Here is a 25,328-nt window from a genome sequence, read left to right as displayed (position 1 = left end):
GAATACATTTCAATTAGTAAAACGTCAAAACAAAACAGTGAGGATGTTGACTTCAAAGCTGCATCAAGTCTTTGTGAGTTGTGTCTTTCCTTGTAGTCGACGTGATGTAATCGTACGTCCAGTTCTTTGATGCCTATCGTGGTATGCCAAACACAAGGTACTGTTGCGGCTGTAACCCACGCCAAGATAAAAACTCAACTCTCAAAATTTACAGCAACACACACACGAGCACGAGTCTTATGTCTTAAATGGCTTATTTTCTGTTATTATATCTAGTTTATTAGGTAACATGAGTGTAAAGGTAACTATAGGGATGTTATTTCATGTCTAGAGGGCTCTAATAATGTTAAAAGCATGTTTTCTATGCTCTAACTATGAAAATATTCCATTTATAAATAAAGAATCCTACTTTGCAGACATTCACTCATCATTAGGGTTCGGCGTTGTTTGAATTTGAGCGATTCCGATTCCAATTCCTCGTTTCAATTCTGGTTCCTAACGATTCTGCGGCACTCTGTACACCGTGAAGCCGGAGGTGTTTAATCATGTAGTGGTGCACCCACCTTGGCATGATATGATGGCATTCGAAATGTTGTTAATTTTTTTTGCAGAATTTCAGTCAAACTTTACAGCGCCGTCACTCTTTGTCTGTGGGTGAAATGGATGAACACAAACACTTGCTGCCGCTTCTTCTTCGTCGGTGTTCGCCGGCTTCTTCATTGGTGTTATGTGGCCATTTTTGCTGGTCGAGCACCGAACATAGGGACCAAAATTTTCATAAATTAACTATTCCGGGAAACTCGAAAGGTTAGTCCCGGTTCGATGCCCAACCCTCCTCATCCCGGTGGGGTCTGGAACCAGTTAACCACAATAAACAAGGGATTACTTTATATTATGCGTCTTCTTAACATCCTTACTTGCCTTTTGGAAAGCTTCTGAAAGCCTTGATACTCAGCATGGCCGGGGTTCAAACAGAAGTTTCAAAATGTATTTTTCCCAAGAAGTTTGCTTAGATTCCTCAGATGTTCAGCTTTTGAGGTTCCACGCTCCACTCTCGTTTGGCTCTATTGTTCTTTTGCGGCGTGGTGTTGGCTGGAGCTCTCAGTCATGACCACAGGGAACCTTTTATCCGGTCTAATCTAATAACGTAACCTACCCGTTTGCCCTTTCTTTGTTACTGCAGGACGCCAGGGTCACCTGCTTTGTGGAGTCTTGTCCGCCAGCTCGGTGCAAACAGCCTGTCAAGCTAAAAGGCGCCTGCTGCCCCATGTGCCTGGATGTTGCCGAGGGGCAAAAAGCAGACAGCAGCCATGAATAAGCCTCAGGACCTGTCGACAATCACACTCTTAGTGTCTGAAACAGCCACAGAGAGGAGGAGACTCTTGAAGGTGTCTGTGGCCACCAGTAGCCTCAAAACACCCAATAGCCTCAATTTTTTGTTCTCTTGTATTCATTTTTGAACAGGGGAGAGGGTTTGGTTATTTTTGTTATCGTTGCCTCCTCTGGGGCTCTCCTTGATCTGCTCCGAGAGACGATGAATGCTCCCCGAGGCCTTCGCAGTGCAACAATTTAGGCTGTTTGACCCCCTTTGGTGTCACATCACAGGGTCCATTGCCATCAACCTGCAGGAAAGGGAAGTCGATTGAGAGGAGGCAGCCATTTTTGTTTGCTCACAAACGTTTCTCAGGTTAGAGATGCCAAAAACTGGTGCTATTTTACCCCTTATGAATGAATTAATCACTAAATACCTTCAAAGTATTGTCTTTTGTATGAAAAAGCAACCTATATCCACTTGGTATCTGCCTTTTTAATGCTAAATCACAATTGAGAAGATCATTTTATTCAGTGTAAATGACTTTTTATAAATAGTTAGATCTTTTATTCTAAGGTGCTTCGTGTCTTTATTCATGTTATAACTGCATTTCTTTCTTTTTTTATACAAATGAACATAATGTGAAGCCCTATGGAAAATTCTAATGCAAAAAAAAGAGATATCTACTGATTTCTGCCGACCGTCATATTGTGAACTTTGTCCCAGTATTTTCCTCAGTCTGCAAACGCCAAGTGTTAGTTAGAAACATCTAGACTGTGCGTGCGCGTGTGTGTGTGTGTATGTGTGTGTGCGTATGAAACCATGTTAAAGTATGGTTTCATCTGTGGTGCTGTTCAATCTACCACCGCAATATTTGTTATCCTAGCGTCTTTAGTCCACACTACTCATAACTGAAGGACTGCAATGATTACTGTTGACTGTTCTCCTTTCCTGCCTTGGGCCTGCAGCACTGGATTACAAATTGCATGCATTCTATTGCCAAATTTACATGAAATGTTTGATCATGTGTGTTCACTTCAAGGGGCGTATTGCCCGGTTGAGAGTCCTCTTTCGAGAGAATTGTCCCGCTTGTGTTTCTTTGCCAAACTCTGTTCACAGCTGGCTTACGTCATTGAGCAGAACATGCTGCTTAGCGCAGGCTTCTTTAACCCTCTGACCCTCATTCCGCCATAATGGAAGCCATATGCGAGGTGGGAAGGGTGCAGACCATTGGGATAGAGTGACAATCAAAACACGTTTCCTCCATCGTAATACCATGCAATCAGACAGACAGCAGTGCTTGTACACATGTATTAAACATAGACCGCCGCTCACTTATGTAAAACAAATCCATGTTTTTGTCTTCCTGTTTTGTGGCCAAGCAGCCGCAGTGTTGCCCTCCATTGTTTTCTTAATGCGGTAACGTCCAAAGCAAGCATCTGTCATTAAACCGAAATAATACTGTCTGGAATGTTCCATTCAGGACAGGTTTTTACATGAAACTGTGTGTTTACAGTTGTATATTTACATGTACCAGCAAATAGACCCTTATGTAGTCTAACAAGTCCTCCTGTGTGTGTTAGTTGTACTGAATGTAGTGTTCTGATGAATATTCCCAAATGTGTGTGTCCTTAGCTCATTAACAGCAAAATGCAATTTGGCACCAAGTTCCAAAGTTGGGTGCCAAAGCACTGTGACGTCTGTTACCTGGGAAAAATGTTGTCAGTAGTGTTTTTCTTTTTTTACAGTAACCTTCCCTTTTTCCCGTCTTAAATAACTCCCAAGTGTCAATGGAATGCACTGTTTTGCAAGACTGAACATACCTTACCAACACTGTCCCTTTACAAGTGGTCAGTGTGGCTCTGCTAGTACCTATCATGACATTTGTATTGTATGTTTGCCAAAGAATGGTTTGCACTGTTATGTATGCCTCTCAACAGTAATAATAAAAAATAAGCCACATTTGCTTTAAATGTATTTGGTTCTTATTAGCGCCTGCACTGCTCATGAAGGTTTTAAAAAGGATTTCAATGTGGACTCGAGTCACGGTTTTGATGACTTTGCACTCGGCTTGACAATATCATCAAAGACTTGCAACTGGAAGGGCACTTCGACATCAGTGACTCGGGCCTTGAGCCTGACTGATCTGATAACTTGAAAATACTTGAGCTTTTCAATGAATGTGTTGAGTAAAATGTGTCCCCATTCAAAGTATTCAACTAATGTGATCATTATGTAATTTCCAGCAAGACAACATATTTTTTCCTTTGAATCTGCCTCATTGAATGCGTCTGTTTTAACGTCCAATCAGGTTTAAGAACAAACAGTGAATGTGTGGATGACATTTCTGTGCCCTGACTAAATCCTGAGTGCTATCTCAGCATTCTTTTTCTGTTACTAAGTATTGTCACACTGGTCTTAGTTTATTTAAAAAACTAAAATAATTCAAAATGCATTTGTCAAATGTAATAGATTGGTACATTGTTAAAATGACATTTCATTTCGGAGACACTAAACTGTGCATGTGACTTGTAAGGACTTGTAAACTTCAAGCCTACAACTTGGGACTTGACGCCACCTATCTTATTTGTGGAGTCGCACGCCTTTCCTTAAGAGACTCGAGACTTCAGATCAAAAACTCGAGACTTGCAAAACACTGACTTGCTCCCCCCTCTGTAAATACATGACAGAACCAACCATGCGCCCACAAGTCACATACCATTTGCAGCTCAGTTTCAGGGTGTTGGAAATCTTCTTACAGCCTAGAACGTCTTTATGTAGAGTAACGTTTCTTTTTTTCAGAGTTCTTTGCCATGAGGTGCCATTTTGAACTTCCGGCGACTGCGAGTTTGCTAGCGATTATTGACCACAACAGGAAATGACACCAACGAGATTGATTGCCAATGGTCTACAGCCAATCAAGACGCAGACCACAATGGGCAGGTTCTTCCTTAGCCAATAAGGACTGTTGTGGCTTATTGTCTACTGTGGGTTCCTAATATGTTCGTACAGGAACATAAACACATCCTGAGACGAGGTGGAGCCGCACACGTCTTCCAACTCTCACATGAGTACACAACACCCTCTACTGGTAGCAGTAGTAAATACAATAACAGACACATACAACAGCTCACCAACAGATCGCTCTAATACACCACAAGGATGCAGAACACAATGAGCGTTCATAAAATATGCAAAATTGCAGCGAATCCACAAAAGGTGAACCGACATGTACAACATTTGCAAAAATGTGAGGGGTGTACTCACTTTTGTGAGGTACTGTCCACTTTCTATTCGTCTTTGGATGCATGCATTTGCATTGTATGTTTATGGATTTTATTTTTTTTTTGTAATAATAGGGGGGTAACTAGAGACCCAGTCTGTGCTGTCAGAAAGTGAGTGCAACCCTCACGTTTCAGCAACCAACTCATATCTTCTCAAGGGCAAATACCATACAAATGAAACATTAATGTACCTTTAGAGCAGTCCATGTACAGTTTGTATCGCTAAAAATTACTCAATACAGCCATCATTGTCTAAACAGCTGGCAACACAAGTAAGTGCAAATATATTGTGTCTTGCCGGCGGTCAAACATGGTGGTTGTAGCATCATGGTCTGAGGCTGCATGAGTGCTGCCGGCACTAGGGGAACATGAATTCTAACATATGCTGAACAAGCAGAGCATTATCCCCCGTCCATCACAATAACAAGTCCAAACACACCTCCACAATAAGTGCCCTGCTGGGGAAGCTGATGTTGTGTTGCCAGCTATTTAGACAGTAATGGATGAGTGTTGAGTGTTTATCACAGTAAACAGTAAATCTGTACACTGACTATTCTAAGTTACATTCAAGTTTCATTTCTATATTATTGTGTCAAACCTACAATCTTCCAGTACCATAAACTCCCATTTACTGTGATGTGTTCATGGATGTAATTTGGGGGGAGCGCAGAATGTCCCCTGCACATTTTCAAAGGCGGTTTTGGTCCCCTGTAGTTAACAATGTTTTTTTTTTTTAAATCAGGCACTAGGACCAGGCGGAAAACACCCACTCAAACTAAGGTATGTTTCCCTTTAGACCGCCTACAAGCTCATCTGTGATTGGTCATGCCTGTTGTCACTCCATGAGAGCTTGGACTTGCAGGTGGGTGTTTCGGGTAGTTAGTTAGCTAGAGACCATACTCTTCTGCCGCTGTAAGGTTAACATATCGGGGCTTTCTCCAGCCTGGTCACTTCAGATAAACACATTTTAATATCATTTATAGCATAACATTTAACATAAGATAACATAGCATTTGAGTCTGTGCGTGAATGCGCGTGTTTGTCCCCTTTCACCAACTCAAGCCACACCTCTGAAATCAAAATTTCATCCATGGACGACAAAGGTCCTGGAAGGAAAACGGCCAGGAAATGAGGTTTCCAGTTGCTGTGCAGATAAAAACCTTCGTCTCTTAACCAGACAGGAAAATACATTATCAGCCCCACAACAAGGGACCTCCTTTGCTGAGTATTATGTCTATTCCACACCATGTGTGCTCCCCCCCAGTTCCTCCACATATACCTTTAAATCCGGGCTTGAAGCAATCCATCACAAATGCAGGTGGTGTTGTTTCACATTTAACAAGTCTCTTTTGTTTATTGTCAGGACAAACTAGAGCAGCCAAAAAAAGGCTATTAAACAGAATCTTCCCAATTCCCACTTTAATGACATATGGGAATTGCATCCAGGCATCAGTTGTGAGCCTGCAGGAATTTCTTTCCTCTGACAGGTGGAACATCATTCTCATTTCCACCGTGAGGCGAATGAAAGAGAGCGACGAGATGTCCCACCAGTGGGGGAATGGGTTATGTATCCTGGGAGTGCAGCCGTGACTTGTCACCCTGAGTGTGTGTGTGTGTGTGGGAGAAATGTAAGCACAATTCACATTCATGTCTCTTGACACACAACAAACTCACACAGTCCATTGAGCCGGTGATTTAGAAGTCCTGTTTGGACTATTTGGTGGATGCAAGTATTCTGTTGTTGGTGTGAGGGGTGTAGGACTTGTATCAAATATTCTCATACTTCTACTATACTAGTGTGTGGTTTTTGTCGTTGCAGTTTGGTGTTAAACTGTCTTCCGGGGAAGCAAGGCCAACAAAAATTGTTTGCGGTATGTTCCACACAGATGCACATCATTCATATCAAGTAATATATTTCACTTTTCATGTCCTTGTCTGTTTTTTGCAATATTTTTAAACCTACTAACCAAGAGCAAGCACGTCTTTTTGTTTGTTTGTTTCACAGCTGTAATTCTGCACCAAATAGAGTGCAACATTTGACCCCCTTGTCTCCTGGGGCAGCTCAGTATCAAAATACCAAGCTCCGTTCCCAGATCCATTAATCTTAATAGCCAAAACAGAGCATATCCTGTCACTGACAGTCAGCAGATGCGAGGAGAAAGAGATCTTCTTTTACGGAGAAAGAAAAAATAATGGTTTGCAAAGAATTTACACATACAGTACGTGACCTTTTAATCATTTTTGCAGATAAAAAGTCAAACTAATCTAAAAACTGACCAAGGGCCTCACTGGATGATTGACTGATTGACAGATGGTCGACTTGTCAGTGCGTGACCGAGCGACTGGTTGCTTTGCATTCCTTGGTGGAGAGCAGCGGGGTACAGTCTGACCCAGCATGATAATCCTCTAGCTGCCAGGAGCCCTTATCAGCTCTGCTTTGGACCTAAAATGAGCCAACTAATGGGGGGGAACCAAGTTGGCTCAGGGAAGGAATGTATGTTCCCATGCACAAGCACTTTGACATGAAAAAGGATTACGTGTCTACAAAGCAGCCAAATTACTTCTCTAAATGACCAGGATTTGCTGAGACGCCTAAATCCAAACATACTGCATGTTCATGGCTTTGTTAAAGTAAATGAGAGCGGTGTGTTGGAAAAAAAACACTTAGGTCGGCTACACATAAGAAAAAAACACTCGCAAATGGGGAAAATCGAGTGTTTGAGGTATGCCTAAACCTGTGACTGATTAATGTCCCAGAACATGCGAGGTTCAAAAAATATGATTATACTAATAAATTAATTAACTAACTTTGCTGTTTTGTGGTTGACTACGGCCTATTATTAGTCAAAAAAATAGACATACTTCAGCGAATTTTACATTTTCTTGACCTAAATGAAGCATTTTCGAGCATAAGAATGGCCACATGAACAAAAATACAAATACGTTGTTCACATGAGGTGTTTGGGCGCATTACGTAAATATCAGGGTTCTGTGCTAATGTAGTCAAGCTGTTTTTAATTTGTATTCACATACCCAGTATGGCAATGTGTGTACCCCACTTTAGGGACCAATGCTCTACCTACAAAAATATTTGATTTCTAAATAAGAAATCCTGCTTTGCAGAAATTCACTTAACATAGTTGGGTCTGGAACCAGTTTGATAATAAACGAGGGATTACTCTCCATCCTTCTGAGCTTGCTATATAGTACTGTATATGTAAATCGTGTATGTCTGTGATTCTCAACTGGTGGGTCTTGCACTTTTATTCCGAGCGGGATTTTTTTATGCATCGGGGTGTCATCTAGTAATACTCCTATAGGTGGCTTTTTGAAATCGACTGTCATCGAAGAAGACCAACAATGTTTGTTAGTAGTCTACTGCCACCAAGATGTAGAACAGGGGTCAGGAACCTTTTTGGCTAAGAGAGCCATGAAAGCCACATATTTTAAAATGTATTTCCGTGAGAGCTATATCATATTTTTTAACACCGAATACAACCAAATGTGTGTATATTTAAGGAAGACTAACAATTTTAGAATATAATAAGTCTCTGAATGTATTCTTTGTAATAATGTTGTTATATTGAAGCTAACCCATAATAAATTAATTACTTTTTACCATTAATGCGATTTCTGGTGCTGCATGGTTTTGCGCCCTACTCCGTATCTTTCTTTCTTTTCCTTTCTCGTCAAAAGGGTTGTCTCTGCACAATTAGCTTGCTGACTATTTGATTAAAGGAGGGACAACCCCAATAATAATCAAGTTTTGGTGTCTGACATGGAAAACACAGGAAGGACAGCTGGCATTGCGTTAGGAAATAAAATGGATGGATTCAAATGCATTAGAATGTTTTATAATTTGAATGTTATTTATTAACACTGATTTCTGTAATGTTTTACTTTAAAATGTCAGGAAAACAATTTAAAATAAACACATTTTATGGTGTTAAGAAATGTCTGAGGGCCAGATGCAGTCATTAAAAGAGCCACATCTGGCTCCCGAGCCGTAGGTTCCCTACCCGTGCTGTAGAATGTGTCAGGCCTGTCTGTTGTTGAGCCTGAGAACATGTTTGAGTATTTTATGCTTATTACATATGAGTGGCCTAAGTGTGATGTGCATCTAGTTATCTATTATCATTTCATTGTCATAGCTGGAGGTGTCTGAAATCACCATGTAAAATTGTTTATCTTAAGCACGCATATCTGAGTTGGAAAATGTCTGCCATTTGGGTCATCGCTTGTCATGAAGGGGTCGGTCCCACAGCCAAACCAGTTTAGAACCAGTAGTATATGTTACATAGTTTCATAGTTACCTCTACACATTTAATGTATTATGTCTCCCCTCCAACGAAAGCCTTGTTTCCATCACACAAAGGAACACGCAATCCTCTGCCAGTGCATCATGTTCAGAGAGCATGTTGTGACAAAACAGCATCAACATTGCTGACAAGGCAGAATGAATCAGGCGGTAATAGCAGTATAAGGGTCAAAGCAGTGACATCATTATGAAACACCAAATACTGAGGTAAATACACTGAAAAGTGACTCACTTTGAGTGTGTCTGTCCTTGAAAGACTACTCTCCACCGTCTCCAAGGCGTCGTAGATGGTAGTCGCAGCACCTCCATAATGTGTGCAACTGTAAAAGTTTTCTGCAATGAGCCCGGGGCTAAAAAAGTTCTCTAAATCATAAATGAAAGGGTCCTTTACAAGGTGTCATTCTATGAAGATATGCCAACAGTCTTATATCTCCTCGTGCTGGGAGTCCTCATCAGAGGGTGCTAAAGACATCTTCAAAGGCATTAACACATCGCTCGACTCTTTGTTTTTTTTACTATTTTATTGTGCTATATGACAAACTGAAATATTTTTACTGGAAATGTTGCAATAGAACATATAGATATGTGCATTTAAAAGTATGGCATGCTCTTTTTACCTAAGATCTGCATAGCAATGCAAAAGCAGTATGGATGGATTGATGGGCATGTGGAGAGGGTGAGGGCAAGACAGACAAAGGGATGGATTTGTAGCTCAATGCGATTAACAGACAAATGGATGAACAGGTGGAGACATGCACTGATAGATGCACAGGACGATAGACACATGGATGAACAATGGATGGACATTGAGCATGTATAGTCTTATCAATGGAGAGGAAGACAGATGGATGGATTGGTGGATGGACACGTGCATGGTTGGCCAAAAGGGATGCATGTGCAATGGATTTGTGGACACGTGGATTGATGGATAGGTGGATGGATGTCAGAAAGATGGCTGAAATTATCAATAAAATGTGGGCAAGTGGGCAGAAATTTGGATGGACCGACTGGTGGACACATGGACAGTTGACGGACAGGTGTGCACATGCCCTGATGGATGGACAATGAATGACCAATGAACAATAGATGGACTTTGAGCATCCACAGACTGGTGGATTGGTGGGTACAAACAAATGGAAGGAATCATCAGTGAAAGTTGGACAGGTGGGCGGAAGGTCGGGTAGATGGATGCATGGACATGTGCAAGAATGTATGTCTGGATGGATGGATGAATCAATACTGTTGGATGAACAGACAAACCAACGGATAGAAAAATGAACAACGGATGGTTGGACACATGGACAGGTAGATGGATGAACAAGGAATCGATATGTGGAGTGTCAACTGGAGGAGTACATGGATGGATGGATGAATGGATACAACAAAAATAATGGTTGGATTGGCGACAGACGATGGACACGTGGATGTACTTTGGAAAGGACAGTCAAACAGATGGATGCCTAAAGGGACGACTGGATGGCCCATAGACGGTTTGTTAGATGGATGGGTGGACGGCCAGGTGAATGGACACAAAGTGATTGCGAGATGCATGGAAACATGAACAATGTTGGATGGATAGATAAAGGTAAAAGAGGAATAGGTGGGTGGACAATTAGACGCCTGTAAGGATGGTGTAACAGACAGATGATTGAATGAACAATGGACAGATTGATGGAGGGATGGATGAACAAAGAATGGAAAGGTGGACACATGGATTGTGGTGGATTGTGGGTGGACAGGAAGTTGGACACAAGGGCGGATGGATGGTTTGATAGACGGATAAAGTATGGATAGCAGGATGGACAATTAGACACATGAATGAATGGATAGATTGAAGAGAGTACATATGATTGAATGAACAATGGAACAATGGATACCCGGACTGAACGGCTGTATGAGGAAAGAACGCATAGGTGGACACAAGGACATAGATAGAGGCTGAAGAATGGATGGGTGGACAGGAAATTGGATGCACAGACAGATGGAATAAATGGACACTTGCAAGAATCAGTGTACTGTCCTGAGAATAGTGAAACCTGTGACATATGATGGATACATGGATGGAGGGATGAAGTATGTATCGGTGAATGAGCAATCGAACGCATGCAGGGATTGACAGATGGATGAGCACATGTACAGATGGATGAATGACTGCACAGTGGAACGATGGACGCACGCAGTGGGTGCACTGATGGACGAATGGCTGGGTGAACACGTGGATAAATGGATGGCTAGATAATAGTTGGACGTTTGGCCTGATGGATGGACACGTGAATGCATGGATCGGAGGACCGACTGATGCATGAAGAACGGACACATGTATGTATGGATGGATGGGTAGTTCCATGCAGAATGCACAGATTCAAATGGCCTCATGCCACATAATTAGTCAACATTATTGTTTTTTTTCACACCTTGCAGCTGAAGTGCTGTTTAATTCAATAGCAGATACAGTAGAGTGCTACAATACAGTGCTTGCAGTTCACAAAGTTACTGGTTTGCTCCAGTATGTTAGGGCAAATGAAAAATCTACAGAAGCAGAGTGGGTGGGGCTGTCAGACTGATATATAAAAACACAATTGTTTCATATGTGACAAAATAAAAGTGACTGAGTGCAAGTAAATCATGCAGCGAGTCAAAACCAAAAGGTAACCAACAAAGCTTACTGAGGACATCCGGTGGAAGTAGGAGGGATTACAATGGCAACGTGTGCATTGGCCACTCATGTGAGTTAGGAGTTATGTATGGAAGGACTCCTCAAGCGTGAACTTTGGCATGAATTGAAAACAGATTGTAAGCACTTTCCTCTAGTGTCAGTGACTTTAAACCGTACCAATGAAAAATCTCCACATTTCCTAGTTCCTGTATGTGTAATGAAACCAGTACGTTTGATGGACAAATAAAAGTGATCATTTAACAAGGCCATACGGAACATTTTCTTTTGCTGCAATTTACATTAAAATGCAAGCGACACTCAGTTTTGTTGAGAGACTGCATGCAGGCCAATCCAGCACCCTCTGAAAACGTATGCAGGATTTGGTTTGACGTTGTCTTTTTTTAATCTATTTACAGTACAGTCATATAGAGCTTGGTGGACGGTTACAGAAATGCCCATTATAATGTAATTATAATGATACAAGTCACAATTTATTGAGGACATCAATACAAATCAAATATGGCAAACAAAGAAAAGTTTAAAAGTACAAACAATAAGAAAACATTCAGTTTATAATTATATTCCAGAAACAGAATTTGGAGAGAAAGAGTCAATTAAAATGAGGGAACTAATCAAAAAATCCTATAAACATCTCATAATATACGTCATAGGCCAAAGTGGAGTTTGAACGCTGAGTTTGAAGAGTAGTACTTACATTGAAACGTTATTTTCTTGCTGTTTGCTTTGAACCAAAACAACTTGTGGTGTTGGACAATCTGAATTTTTATGCCTTGGAGCCTTGGTTCGTGTCATTAATCAATCCCGGAAGACCCGACATGTACTCTAACTGAATACATTTTTCCCATAAGAAATAATGTAAATCAAATTAATCTGAGCCAAAAATGTTGATACATAACGGTTTTATAGTTTTACAATCATAATTTTACATGCAAAAAATGCATATAAATACATATCAATGACAATGAAAGGGACAAATAAACACTGAATGTCACTTTTACCTTTATTGAAGACATGATTGTGGACAAAGATGGCGATGTGGCAATGAGATCCACTCGGGCACTACCTTTTGTGTTTTGCTATGAGTTATTTCTTGAATAGACTTTCTCACCTTTATCAAAATGCTGGCGTTTGCAACTTTCTTTGGCTCCATTGTGGGTTATTTTGCAGCTGTGATCAAAAGGAAAGCAGAAGCCTGTGGCATGACTGTGTTAGTTAGCAGAGAACTACAGAGTCATCCGCTGATGACATCATACAGTAGACGGGCAGTGGAGTTGACATCCTGTTCCTGTTTCTGTCTAATAGCAAGCCAATAGGCTGCTAACAAGGGTGTTTTGTAATAGCACAAGAAGATGTGCGCCATATTGTATGGTAACTGGAAACTGTACACAAAATGTGGCAAAATTTTGGCACAAAAACACGCTAACGGGGGAGTACACTAACCGAGGTTCCACTGTAATTACCTTCGTTGACACATGCAGACGCATACATTTAGCTGCCCTTTCAACTAAACTGAACTACAATAATGCTTCCTGTATTTTTAATGGAGTGTCACGCACTAAACGATGACAAGTTGTTGGATCTATCTGAAGACTTAAAGCCTGAGATGCATGTATCTGACGTGCCACGTGAATAGCGGGCCGAGTTGATGTACTTTTTACCAAAGCACCATAAGTCCATGGCTATTTGCCTGAAGTGGCTCCTAAATTTGGAGCCAATGAAGGCATAGAGGATGGGATTAAGACAGCAGTGCAGGTAGGCTACATTTTTGGAAATAGCCAGAACTTGGAGTTTGAGCATTTCCCCCTTGCAACCTCTTATTGTAAAGAGGGACAGTGTGTGGTTGAGCAAAGCCACATTGTACGGAAGGTGGCAAGTAATGAAGACAACAACCACCACTAAAACTACACGAATGGCTTTGTGCCTCTGACTGCTCTGTGCTCGGATCAACGTGCACATAATGCAGGAGTAGCAGAACATCATCACCAAAAGGGGCAACAGAAAGCCAATGGCCATCTGAAGGCTGGGAATGAGCACTTTGATTAACTTTGCTGTCTCATCAGTACTGAAAGACAGCTGACACACAACAGACACGGCCTCGGCCCCCACACTGGTCTCTTCAAAGCGCTCGGTGTAGATAAGCGTGGGCACAGTTAACGCGGCAGCGCAAACCCACACGACACAGCAGATGACGCGGCTGTAGATCAAAGAGCTGGAGCGGGTCCCAAAAGAGCGCCTGGCCTGCACGATAGCAACGTAGCGATCACCGCTGATGCACGCCAGCAGTAGCATCCCGCTGTACAGGTTGATGCTGTAGGCTGACTTCAGCACCTTGCAAACCACAGCACCCATTATCCAACTGTGCTGCTCATTGTATATGATAAAAGGCAAGGCCAGCACAAAGGTCAGGTCCGCCACAGCCACATTGACGAGGTAGATGTCTGTCATCGTCTTGCTTCTTTTGTAGAATATGTACGTGACCACAACGAGAATGTTGCCGACCAGACCGAAGGCGCAGATGAGGGAGTGCATGGAAGTTTGGATGGTGACTTCCACAGGGTTTGGATCGAGGTTGCACAGCCCATCGTCTGGATCATCTTCAGTGCCGTTGTAATAGTAATCGTAGGATGGAGTCTCTGTAGACATTATGGTCAACGCTGTGGAAGAAACAATTTTTTTAACAGCAGATATTTGCATTGAAAGGCAATACGAAGAAACACATACAGTACACTACTAGGGATATTCGGCTTTTGGTGAAATTTCAGGATGATCCTAAAATGCATTATAACCTTTACAGGTGAACTTAATTTGAACTTTGAATGCACATGTCCAACTGTTTCATTTTTCAGTACTTTTTGCACATCTTGCTTAAGCAAGGAGCTTTGTGTTTCTCTTCCGGTCTCTGCAACACTGTGGCACCCTGAGCCAGGGATCACCAACGCGGTGCCCGCGGGCAGCAGATAGCGCCCCACGACCACGAGGCACCCGCAAGCCTGCTCTTCATTCAGGTTTTCATTTAACAATGTGAGAACACTAGAAAGAAATTCATTCTGAAATACAAAATGTGAGTTGTGGATACCAGCATTTTGTTAATATTCTGGTAAAACAATCATATTTGGTTTGTTTGGGTTGAAATAAGCTATGAAAATAAATGTTACAAAAATGAGTAGCTCTTGGACATTTTCATTTTGTAAAAGTAACTTCATTTTGTAAAAGTAATGTTGGCGACCTCTGCTCTAAGCTAAGTGGCCACTTTCCTGTAAAAAAAAGGCTTGCGATGATACTGGTGATCAATTGTTAGCTGTCGTCTCGGTCTCGTGATGTCAAAATGACAAATATCTAAATGAACCAGGAAACATATTGGTCGATTCCTGTGAATTAGGCCATTCAGCTTTGTGGTCAATCGGTTCCAAACCCAACCATGATAAGTGAATTTCCTTTCCATAGTTTGAGCATAGAAGACCTGTTTACAACCTAAGTACAGTTTTTAACATTATTAGCCCTCTAGGCAAGAAATAACAACCCTATAGTCACCTTAACATTTGTATTATCCAATATAGTAGACATAATAAGAGAAAATAAGACATATGACACAAATAAGACACAAGCAAACACACACACACATCAGTGTTGCTAGGTCCGCTCATTATAAGCGACTTTGGGTTTGTTTTTTGTAGTCACTTGGAAATTCCCAACTTCTTTTCAGAGAACTAGTCGCTTGTTCTTGCTCTTGCGAACACTGACACACATACCCCTAGCCCACACTTTGTTTCATTTGATATGCTTACTACACACTTGTATAGTAATAATACTTATATAGTAGTATAGTAACCATACTAGTAATAATACTTTGTGCATTATAATTACACACACACACACACACTCAGTTCTTACACACAACCACTGAGCTGTGAAAATACTGCAACTTGTTCAGTGATAATGATGACGCTACGTTATACATGTGTACCCACGCCTTTGTCTTTGAATGGGTATGTCTTCTAAATACCTTATAGTATTTGTATTTCAGTTCAATTAGCCATTTTCATGCTTGTAATGCCGAAATTAGGCAATAAACAACTCCAATGAGTTTAAATATGCATATGTTTGACTAATAATAGGCTTTAGTCAACCGCAAAACAATGAGGAACCGCAATACACTTGGAAAAACCATGTTAGTGTGAAGCCGCAAAAGAGGAAGCACAAAGTGGCAAGGGATGACTGTAGTGCATTTTAGGATCATCCTGAAATTTCACCCGAATATCCTTACATTTTTGTGAGTCGTGTAAGTAGGAGTAATATTTAATATGATACTTATCAAAAGACACGTTATGTCCAGTTGTCCTATTATTAGTAAGAAAAATGTGCATATTGAAGCCAATATTATGTATGTTTTGTCTAATTTAATCAATTTCAAGCATAAAAATGGCTAACTGAACTAAAATACAAATGTAAGGCATTCAGAAGACGCACTGAAATGATATGTAGTATTGTACACTGGACACTAGTAATGTTACTGTGATGTTCAGTGAGACACACAAACCCCAGACTTGATCCCTGGAACAACAGGCTTTTATTACATTTTCTCGCAACAGGTAAAATAATCCCTCATGAAAACACGGGCTACTGTTGCTGCAGTAACCAACAGCAAGCCAAAAATCAGCTCTAAACCCCCATTGTGACTTCATCTCTGCCCGTCACTCATCTTCCCTAGCAAGCCGCCACTCACCTCCCCCCTAACATTCACAGCGACACACACAAGCATGAGTCCTATTTGTGTCTTAAATGGCTTATTTACTCTTATTGTTTCTACTATACTGGGTAATACGAGTGTAAAGTTGACCATAGGGATGTTATTTCATGTCTACAGGATATGAAAAAAATGCATTTTGAAGGTTATAAACAGGTTTTCAATGCTATAACTACTAAAATATTCCATTTATAAATAAAGAATCATACTTCACTGAAATTCTGTGATATTAAGGTCAGGTCTGCAATCAATTAACAGCAATAAACGAGGGATTACTGCACATCATTTCACATGGTAGAAATTGCATCTGTTTTCATAGATTTTGAGTTTTTTTTCTGACATTTTGGAACCAATTATTGAAATCCACTGTAGTTGAATCAGTATTTTACTACAAATCTATTACTAATCAAACAACCTACCATCTGTTATTTTGTTTCCAATGGCAGTAATTTGTTGAAAATCAATTGTACACATTGACCCATGTAATTTCTGGGGGAATTTCAATTTCATCCACAATTATTATCACTATCATGTAGATTTTGGCAAAAACATGCCAATGAGGCTCATCGAAGACTGTAAATTATTCACAGGTGTGAATGTGAGTGTGAATGGTCGTTTGTCTATATGCATTTTGTGATTGACTGGCAACCAGTCCTGGGTGTACCTGCTGGGATAGGCTGCACACGTGACCTAAAGAGGATAAGCGGTATAGATGGATGTGGGTTTTAATAGAAAAAACAGCTATCATCTTTTATCTGTGCTTCAATGATCCCTTAAATCCTATCGATGCGGCCTCTGGTTAAAGGGGACCTATTATACTCATTTTCAGGCCTTTGTATTGAGTTCTGGTCTCCTATAGAGCAGCTACACATGATAACCCGCACAGAAAGCTTTCCAGATCTTCCAGACTCTGCACAACTTCCTGCAGTGTTTCCTGCCTCCCGCCCAAACGATCTGTGTAATTTACTCCAACCCCGGCCCTCCTCCAGGTACGCCTCCCGCCGAGCCCACTCCGCTGTCATTGGTCACACTCCCAAGCGCTCCCGAGGACTTCCGGACAGCTGCCGAACCGCTTTTGTCCGATTACTTACACATAATAAACACAGTTAGGACACTGATAAATTGTTAATTACAGCTTGCTCTTCTGACTCCTCAACATGACCAAGTAACGTTGGAAAGGCGTCAGACTTCCGCAACAGTTTGGCGGATAGTCCAGCTTCATATTGGCCCATGTTCACAAAACAGTCCCGTGTGAAGTGCCGCTGACAGATGAGCACATTTTTCTCTTGCTGGCCGAAAATCAGCAACTCCAACCACTTCGGCCTGATGCTTGCCTCTTTGGGCACACCCCAGCAAACATTTCCTGGGAGCCACTGCTCGACGTGCTAACACCGTGAACAGAGCGGGGGTGCTTGGGCATGCCAACATAAGGAAGACCAGGTTGCATTGACGTCAATGGAACTCAGCGTGCAGAGCCGTCCAAAACTGCTTCCAGGGCTCACTTCCAAATGCGCAAACCTCATTAACTGATGCGTTGGCACCATTTAACACAAGAATACAGCATTGTAACAACATTTGTAGGTCAGAAAAGAGGAAAAGCATAATAGGTCCCCTTTAAGAGCCTTTAATACCTCGTATTTCTGGTAAAACATTACCTCTGTCAGCAAAACCTACAAACCGCATGTGTTCTACATTGCCTCTTCCTCTGGTTGTGTGTGATGCAGTTTCGCCCCTTTAGTCAAAGTCAAGTAAGCGACTGACTTGTTTGATCTTAGATGCTGCTGTGATCCTAATCACTGCGGATTAAGAAGTCAGAAAAAACATAGTGACCTAAAAAATTGGATTCTCCGCACAAACACAAAAGGCATAGTATTGATATGAACTTCAAATAAAAGATAAATAATACAACATGATTCCCACCTGTACCACTGAGAAACCTGTTGCATTTGCAATGACTTCTGTCTTTAAAAGTGCAAACATCATTTAAAAAAAAAAAAATAAGACATCCGTTGTGCCTGACAGGTCAGATCTGCTTTTAGTGTTAAACAAAGATAGTCATGTAGAATTGGGAAAAAAGAAGCAGTCTTTTATCCAGTACACATTTTGAGAACAAATCGTGTACCTTTATTTGCGCTGAACTAGGTTTCAAACTTTAAAAAAGGCTACTTTCACTATGCAATATGGCATTAAATTCATTTCATTCTTCATTATAATTTAAATACATTTAAAAACCAAGACACTACATGCAGTACACACCACAAAGTAATAGAATACAATAAAACAGCTTCATAAAGCTTAGCTTTGATTGATACTATCAACGAGGTTGGTCACTTTAATTAGTGACAGGAAAATATTTGGATGGTGCCAAAGAACAGTGGTTCCCAAACTTTTTACAGTCGTGTACCCCTTCAGACGTTTGACTTGAAGCCATGTACCCCCTACTGCTGCGCACTTAAAAAACATACACCATTTTTACAGTTCATTAAATTGAAATATTAAACATGATTAATTGGTTCATTAATTTTATAGTAAGTAATTCTGTTTAAAAAAATGTATTATGCATGGTCAAATTTTGATAAAAGTTTTACATGAGCACTGATAAATAGATAAGATGTGAATTTATTGGGTCCGACATATCTTTTATTTCAGAAGTATGTTGGGATCCTTCCCTTTGAATGGGTTGAACTTGACTTCCCTTTTGTCCACTTGCAAACGCTATGATTTAAATCTGCATATTAATTTGATGCCAAACTGAAAGGGAAAGTTGAACAAACTTGATAAAGCAGTCTCCAAAGTACAAAAATCCATACAAGCAGCGATAAAGCCTCATTTTCAGGGGGCTCTCCACTCTCTCATCCTGTCACGCACATACATTGACAGGTTTTCACATAGTGCGGGGATTGGAACACCAATATTAGTTAAACCGTCAAGAGTAAACACTCTTAATACACGGCATAATCATCAAACTGACTTACTTATTGATATCACTCACACAGAACAATGAAGAACTTCATGCAGCGTCTCTTCTTTCTTTCTGCTATGACGGTGCGCTCTGTGCTATGAGGTGTTCAGGTGCGCTTGTAATCGTGAGAGTTAGGCGCTAATTGTTTTTCATTTTTATTCACGTACCCCCAATGAAAACTGGTATAACCCTGGGGGTACACGTACCCCACTTTGGGAATATATGGCCGTAGACCACTCAAACAACCCCCACTGAAGCACAAATACTTCAGTTTAATGAATGCATTATTTTTCAGTAAACCTTTACAGGTATATTGTACTACTATCACATTTTGAATTTCTCCATTTGATTATATTTTCTGAAACATACCTTCAGAATAATGCGTCTTGCCCGGTGATGTTTTCTGAATCAGGTGTTAATGTTGAAGAAAGCACCAGCAGGATGCCCCAGGTGTTTATGAAGAAACAGTTCGGCAGCAGAGATTGTAATCACAGATCTGAGCAGCCTAGTCTAAAAGGAAGGAGACATTATTTCATCTTCCTGCTTGTGATCTCATTTGGACTGTTTTTCTTCTGTCCCCTTTAGCAGAAGCCCACAAAAATGACACTGATTTATAGGCAGAATTTAGCATTCGCACTTCCTGTGAGCACCACACCGAGGACAACGAAAATTGGAAATGATATATGCAAAATTAGTGGGGACATACCTATACAAATGAGATTAAAAATGAAAAAACTATGAGTACTATTTACGACGCACGTCAAACAGAAAGAATAAATCCCAACAGTCATTGAAAAACTGGAGCAACAATTACACCAAAGTTTGAACATCCCTGAGTTATTACATTCATACAGGAGCCTAATGTGTTGAAGCGCTTCCCTAATACGACCAGCAGATGGCGCTATTACAACAGTGACTTGATCAAGTGAGTGTTGCACTTGGCAAGACTCAGTGTAATACATTTTGAAATACTGTACTGTACATGTCTCTCACGTCTCCTGTTTTTATAATCTCACACTGAAACAGAAACATTCAAAACCAGCAGGTATTTAATGCAGGTATTTAATACAGGTGAAATGAATCAAATGAAAGCCTTCCAATCAAACCGTTGAATAAAATAATCACTGGGATTATGAGGGTTAAAACAATGAGGGGTTGTTGATGAGTTGTTGAGAGATAAGTTATCCTCGGCGCTGTGCCAAGGAGGAAGCTGACTGCCTTCAGAGTAAAAACATATCCTGAAACTCTTACTTAAAAGCTGCATAAAGGCAAACACAATATTACACTTATGTCAAATTAATTATGTATTCGATATAATATATCTTTAAACACGTGTTTTATTCACCGTTGCTGGTTTTGCATGCAGCTTAAAGTCGAAGAAGTAGGTGCAGTTGGGTTTTATTTTGAAGGTTTAGACAGGAAGTGCTTGCCACATCAACCCATTTCATGATCACCTGTTGGCGCGCGCGAGCGTCTGTGCAGGTTTAGAACTGAACGGTAACCCGCCCCGCAGGTTCGCCCAGTAGTTCAGTCCTCCAACCGACGAAGTAGGGAAACTTGCCTCAGTTCATCATGAGCAAGTCCAACACTTTAAAAGTCAAGAATCTGTTCAAGATAAAGTCACCGGACAAAGAGGCCAAGGGGTTGAAGCGGGCGGACTCAGTCAAAGATGGAGCAGCCACCGTCAAGACGTCACCGGTTGGCCCAGGTGCTGTCTGCCCGGGTGACAGTGCCCCATTGCCGGGTGATGGTTTGCTTATTCCAAAAGAAAAGAAAGGAAGGCGGATGTTGTCGTTCAAGTTAAAACGCAAGAAATCCAAACAGAAAGAAGGCAGAGGAGGAGATGAGTTATTTCCTGATGAACTGGACAGCTTCAGCAGTAACGTGTAAGTAACTAACTTCTTCCTCGTTAGGTCTTTTATATTGATGACGTCAAATAAGGTATCTCACAACTTCAACATATATATCTTTCTATATATCTGTCTCTATATCTTTACAGGCACAGTATAAACAATGCATAAGACCAACCTACTGGTTGTCATGTCTGACAGCAGCCTCTATACCAGGGGTAGGGAACCTATGGCTCGGGAGCCAGATGTGGCTCTTTAGATGACTGCATCTGGCTCTCAGACATTTCTTAACACCATAAAATGTGTTTTATTTTAATTTGTTTTCCTGACATTTTAAAGTAAAACATTACAGAAATCAGTGTTAAAAAATAACATTTAAAATACGCACTCTAATGCATTTTAATCCATTTGATTTTGTAGCGCAATGCCAGCTGTCCTTCCCATTTTCCAGTGTCAGACACCAAAACTTGATTATTGGGGTCGTCCCTCCTTTAATCAAATAGTCAGCTAGCTAATTGTGCAACCCTTTTGACGAAAAAGGGAAAGAAAGATACGGAGTAGCGCGCAAAACCATGCAGCAGCAGAAGTTGCATTAATGGTAAAAAGTCATGTATTTATTATTGGTTAGCTTCAATATAACATTTTTATTAAAAAGAATAAATTCAGAGAGTTATATTCTAAAATTGTTGGTCTTCCATAAATATACACACATTTGGTTGTATTCGGTGTTGAAAAATGATATGACTCTCACGGAAATACATTTTTAAATATGTGGCTTTCATGGCTCTCTTTGCCAAAAAGGTTCCCGACCCCTGCTCTATACCCACATTAAGAACCACTTGTTTGGATGCTGTGCATCTACAGTATTATTTATTTTTTTATTCTTCCTCTCATTTTTTGCCATAAACACATTGCTCATTCCGTCCATCCATATTCTATACCGCTTGTCCTCATTAGGGTCACCAGTGAGCTGGAGCCTGTCCCAGCTGACTTTGGGTGAGAGGCGTGGTACACTCTAGACCGGTCACCAGTCAATCCCAGTGCACATGTAGACAAACAACTAATCACAAAAGAGGCATGTTTTGGGGATTTGGGAGGTAGGCAGAGTATCCGGAGAAAACCCAATCTTGGGAACAACAGAGATTCGAACCATTGGTCTTTTGACTGTGAGGCCGACATGTTAACAACTAACCACCGTGCAGCCCCATTGCTAATTCCCATGTTAATTCAGAATGTTCAAATGTGCTTTTTGTTCACTGAGCTACAGTATGTTATTTCCAGTTCAATATGACATTCCACCTATTTCCACAACAGTATGTCGATAAGATCATGCATTGCTGTAAAAAACTACTGCTTAAGCCACAGGTTAGATTGCTCTGATTGCTGAGACATATTTGCGTAGATTCTGAGGCATCAAGAATCAGGATCGACTAAAGGTTCAGTATCTTGTCCAAGGATACTCGGGCTGAATCAGAAAGATTTATGACTCAAACTTTCAAACCCCGAGTTTGTAGATCGCGATTAATAACACCAGAACCATGTGTAAAAAATGTTTTGTTGAGGGCTATTTGTAGTGCAGTGGCTCACAGAGCTGGCATGGGTTCACTTCCCAGTCACAGCCCCGACTAAAATCATCTTGAAATGATTCATTCATCAAGGGTGTCCTTTGCTACAAGAAAAAATTAACTCGTTACATTCAGTTCTTGTGGTTTTTATTCATGCTGCATGGAAACACATCGGCTATATGTGTAACTATACGTGAATGTTAATCAATTCTAGGGCTGCAACTAACTATTATTTTCTTAGTCAATTTATTGGTTAAATCAAATAATTGGTTAGACCCCTGATGGACCAAATCAATATCAACCGAACACAAAAATGTAGTTGTTTGGTCCACAACATATCAGAAAAGCGGCAAAAATGTTGATCAATGTTTTCCAAAGTCAAAGCTGATGTGTGTGAATATCTTGTTTTGCCTAAAACCCAAAGATAATACATCTTCTTTCATGGATGACTGAGGAAATAAAAAAAATTCACATTTGATAGACTGAAATCAGAGGATATTTTCATTTTTAAATAAAAAAAAAAGATTAATCAAATACCAAAGTACTTGTAGGTTAATTGGATAATCAATTAATCATTGATTCGTCCATTAATTGTTGCAGCTCTACTAAATTATTATTTTCTAATATTACATTTTGGTGTTCAAGTATTTACATTTTAACAATCAAAGTGAAAACTACAGGAGCCTAACTTGCCCTGACACCTGTGAAGGAATTGAGGTGACGCTGAAGATCAAAAGCGGCTGATCCAGTTGAAGTATTTGCTGTATGTGGCGATGTGGAATGTAGAATACAGTTTGTTTTGGTTTCCCGGGGCTAGTTTGCCCCTTCACCTCATGTGGCCAAAGATCAACAACTTTTGTCTGTGCCGGGCAACTTGTCAATGGGAACGTGGACACTCGCCTGACTCTGAGGTCCTGTCCACATGGGAACGCTCCTGACTTTGAGGGTTTTTTTGACCGGTTGAAAAGAAATTGTGTCCACACTGTCCCAGATGAGTAAATAGTTGCATCCAAACGGGAACGGATCACTGAGTGAAAACGATGTAATACAGAAGGCACACCTACGTGTGGCATTGTGAACAGACACGCAGACGGACCCACGTGACACACCACACGAGAAGAAAGGAAGAAAGCCCGTCGTCTTTTGGTTTCCAAGGCTCATCTAGACGTCTTTTTTGGAGTACAAGACAAGAAAATACCAGGAGAATGTTGACTGCGGTGAGTCATGACACTCGAAATATTCAGATATTACGTTGACTTGTTGTCAAAGCTCACTTCTGATCACGTGACCGCGACGTTTTCGGATTTTCCCACTCAGTGCACCCAGAATGCCGTTTCCATGTGGATGAGAGGCTGAAACTATAAAATACTTTGCCGTTTTGAACTGAAAACGTTTCCGTGTGGATAGCCCCTGAAGCACTAAGGCCGAGTCTACACTGTTCTGGGTTTTTGGGCTTTTTTTGGCAGGTTGAAAAACCATTGCGCCCACACTGTGCTGGAGCAGTAAATAGTCACAACCACACGGGAACGTTTTCAGGTCGCATCACTGGGTGAAAACGATGTAATACATAATGCACACTTAACTGTGGCGCTGTAAACAGACATGCAGACAGAACCATTTGATACCCAAACTGTAGCGCAAGAAAGAGAGCATGCGCATGAAGTCTGTCATCTTCTGCTTGCCCAGAACTTGTCGAGACTGACGACAAAGTGGAATTACTTCTGTAGAGTCATTTTGGAGTTTAAGACAAAAAAATAACAGTAGAATATTGATTGGGATGAGTGATGCAAGTTGAAATATTCAGTTATTACGTTGGCTTGTCGGCAGCTGTCACTTACTGCTTACCCACACAGCAACGATGTTGGAAATAGAGCCCGACCGATATGGGATTTTTGGGGCCGATACCGATATTGGGGGCTGGGAAAAAGGTGATATCCGATACATCGGCCAATATTGTATATGAAAAAAGAGCAGAGAAAACTAGAATGTTCTCCTTGACGAGCCCTGACAGCGTGGCACTAAAGCAGGGGTCACCAACCCGTAGATCGCGAGCTACTCGTTGATCTTTAGGACTTTGCCAGTCGACCACAAGAATTTTCTAGCCAGGAGCCCAGTCCCCAAAACCCGACCTGAGGTACCATGAGCACACACACATACACCAGCTCGCCTCGTGCTCACAGGATGAGAGACAAGGAGAGAGAGAGTGTCAGCGTGCAGCGATGTGCCTGCTCACGTGACAGTAATTATTTCACGTTGTGGCTCAAAATCTGTGCTATCTCAAAATTCAAGCACAAATATAACTGGAGAGATGTGCACCTCCCAAAAAAACTCTGCTCATTAGGATTGACTGTTGTAACGCAGCCCCTCTACCCTCAACCACCATCCCTTCGCTCTCCCACGACACTGAGCTAACAAGCCAAATAGATTTGTAGTTTGTTCATATAGAGCCGACGCAGACGAAGATCCACAAAAGTAGGGGTACCCAAATTGCGGCTCAGGGGCCATATTTAGACCGTGGCTAATTTGTCATGGCATCACTGCAGAAACAAAATAAAATAAAAAAAACAGCAAAGATGGTCAAAACACAGCAAAAGGCACAACAAGAAAAAGCTGAAA

The 25,328-nt window shown here is 41.0% G+C and overlaps 3 protein-coding genes across 5 annotated transcripts in view; 2 read left to right on the top strand and 1 right to left on the bottom strand.

Annotated features, from left to right (window-relative positions):
* Window positions 1-3,279, top strand: part of LOC129192355 (peroxidasin) — a 67,023-nt gene extending 63,744 nt beyond the window's left edge. For both annotated transcript variants that reach the window (XM_054796303.1, XM_054796302.1), the window contains one exon: window positions 1,184-3,279. In XM_054796303.1, coding sequence (XP_054652278.1) covers window positions 1,184-1,318 — 135 coding nt within the window. In that variant the 3' untranslated portion in view covers window positions 1,319-3,279. The remainder of the gene's footprint in view (window positions 1-1,183) is intronic.
* Window positions 3,280-12,666: 9,387 nt separating this feature from the next.
* Window positions 12,667-19,723, bottom strand: ccr6b (chemokine (C-C motif) receptor 6b). Its single transcript, XM_054796770.1, has 2 exons — window positions 19,667-19,723; window positions 12,667-14,245 (listed from the first exon to the last, which is right to left on the bottom strand). The coding sequence occupies exon 2, from the start codon at window positions 14,232-14,234 to the stop codon at window positions 13,140-13,142; it is 1,095 nt and encodes a 364-aa protein (XP_054652745.1). The 5' UTR covers window positions 14,235-14,245; window positions 19,667-19,723; the 3' UTR covers window positions 12,667-13,139.
* Window positions 19,724-20,751: 1,028 nt separating this feature from the next.
* The window catches only part of crybg1a (crystallin beta-gamma domain containing 1a), a 54,559-nt gene continuing 49,982 nt past the window's right edge, over window positions 20,752-25,328 (top strand). Inside the window, exon 1 of one of the 2 annotated variants that reach the window (XM_054795402.1) lies at window positions 20,752-21,183. In XM_054795402.1, coding sequence (XP_054651377.1) covers window positions 20,870-21,183 — 314 coding nt within the window. In that variant the 5' untranslated portion in view covers window positions 20,752-20,869. The remainder of the gene's footprint in view (window positions 21,184-25,328) is intronic. The other variant, XM_054795400.1, reaches the window with a different exon arrangement.

This window comes from Dunckerocampus dactyliophorus, chromosome 13 (genome assembly GCF_027744805.1).
Source record: "Dunckerocampus dactyliophorus isolate RoL2022-P2 chromosome 13, RoL_Ddac_1.1, whole genome shotgun sequence".
Classification (NCBI taxonomy): Eukaryota; Metazoa; Chordata; class Actinopteri; order Syngnathiformes; family Syngnathidae; genus Dunckerocampus; species Dunckerocampus dactyliophorus.
This window is presented reverse-complemented; position numbering and strand designations above follow the sequence as displayed.

Excerpts from the sequence above, each read along its gene's own strand:
- ccr6b (XM_054796770.1), bottom strand. The coding sequence starts at position 14,234 with ATGTCTACAGAGACTCCATCCTACGATTACTATTACAACGGCACTGAA.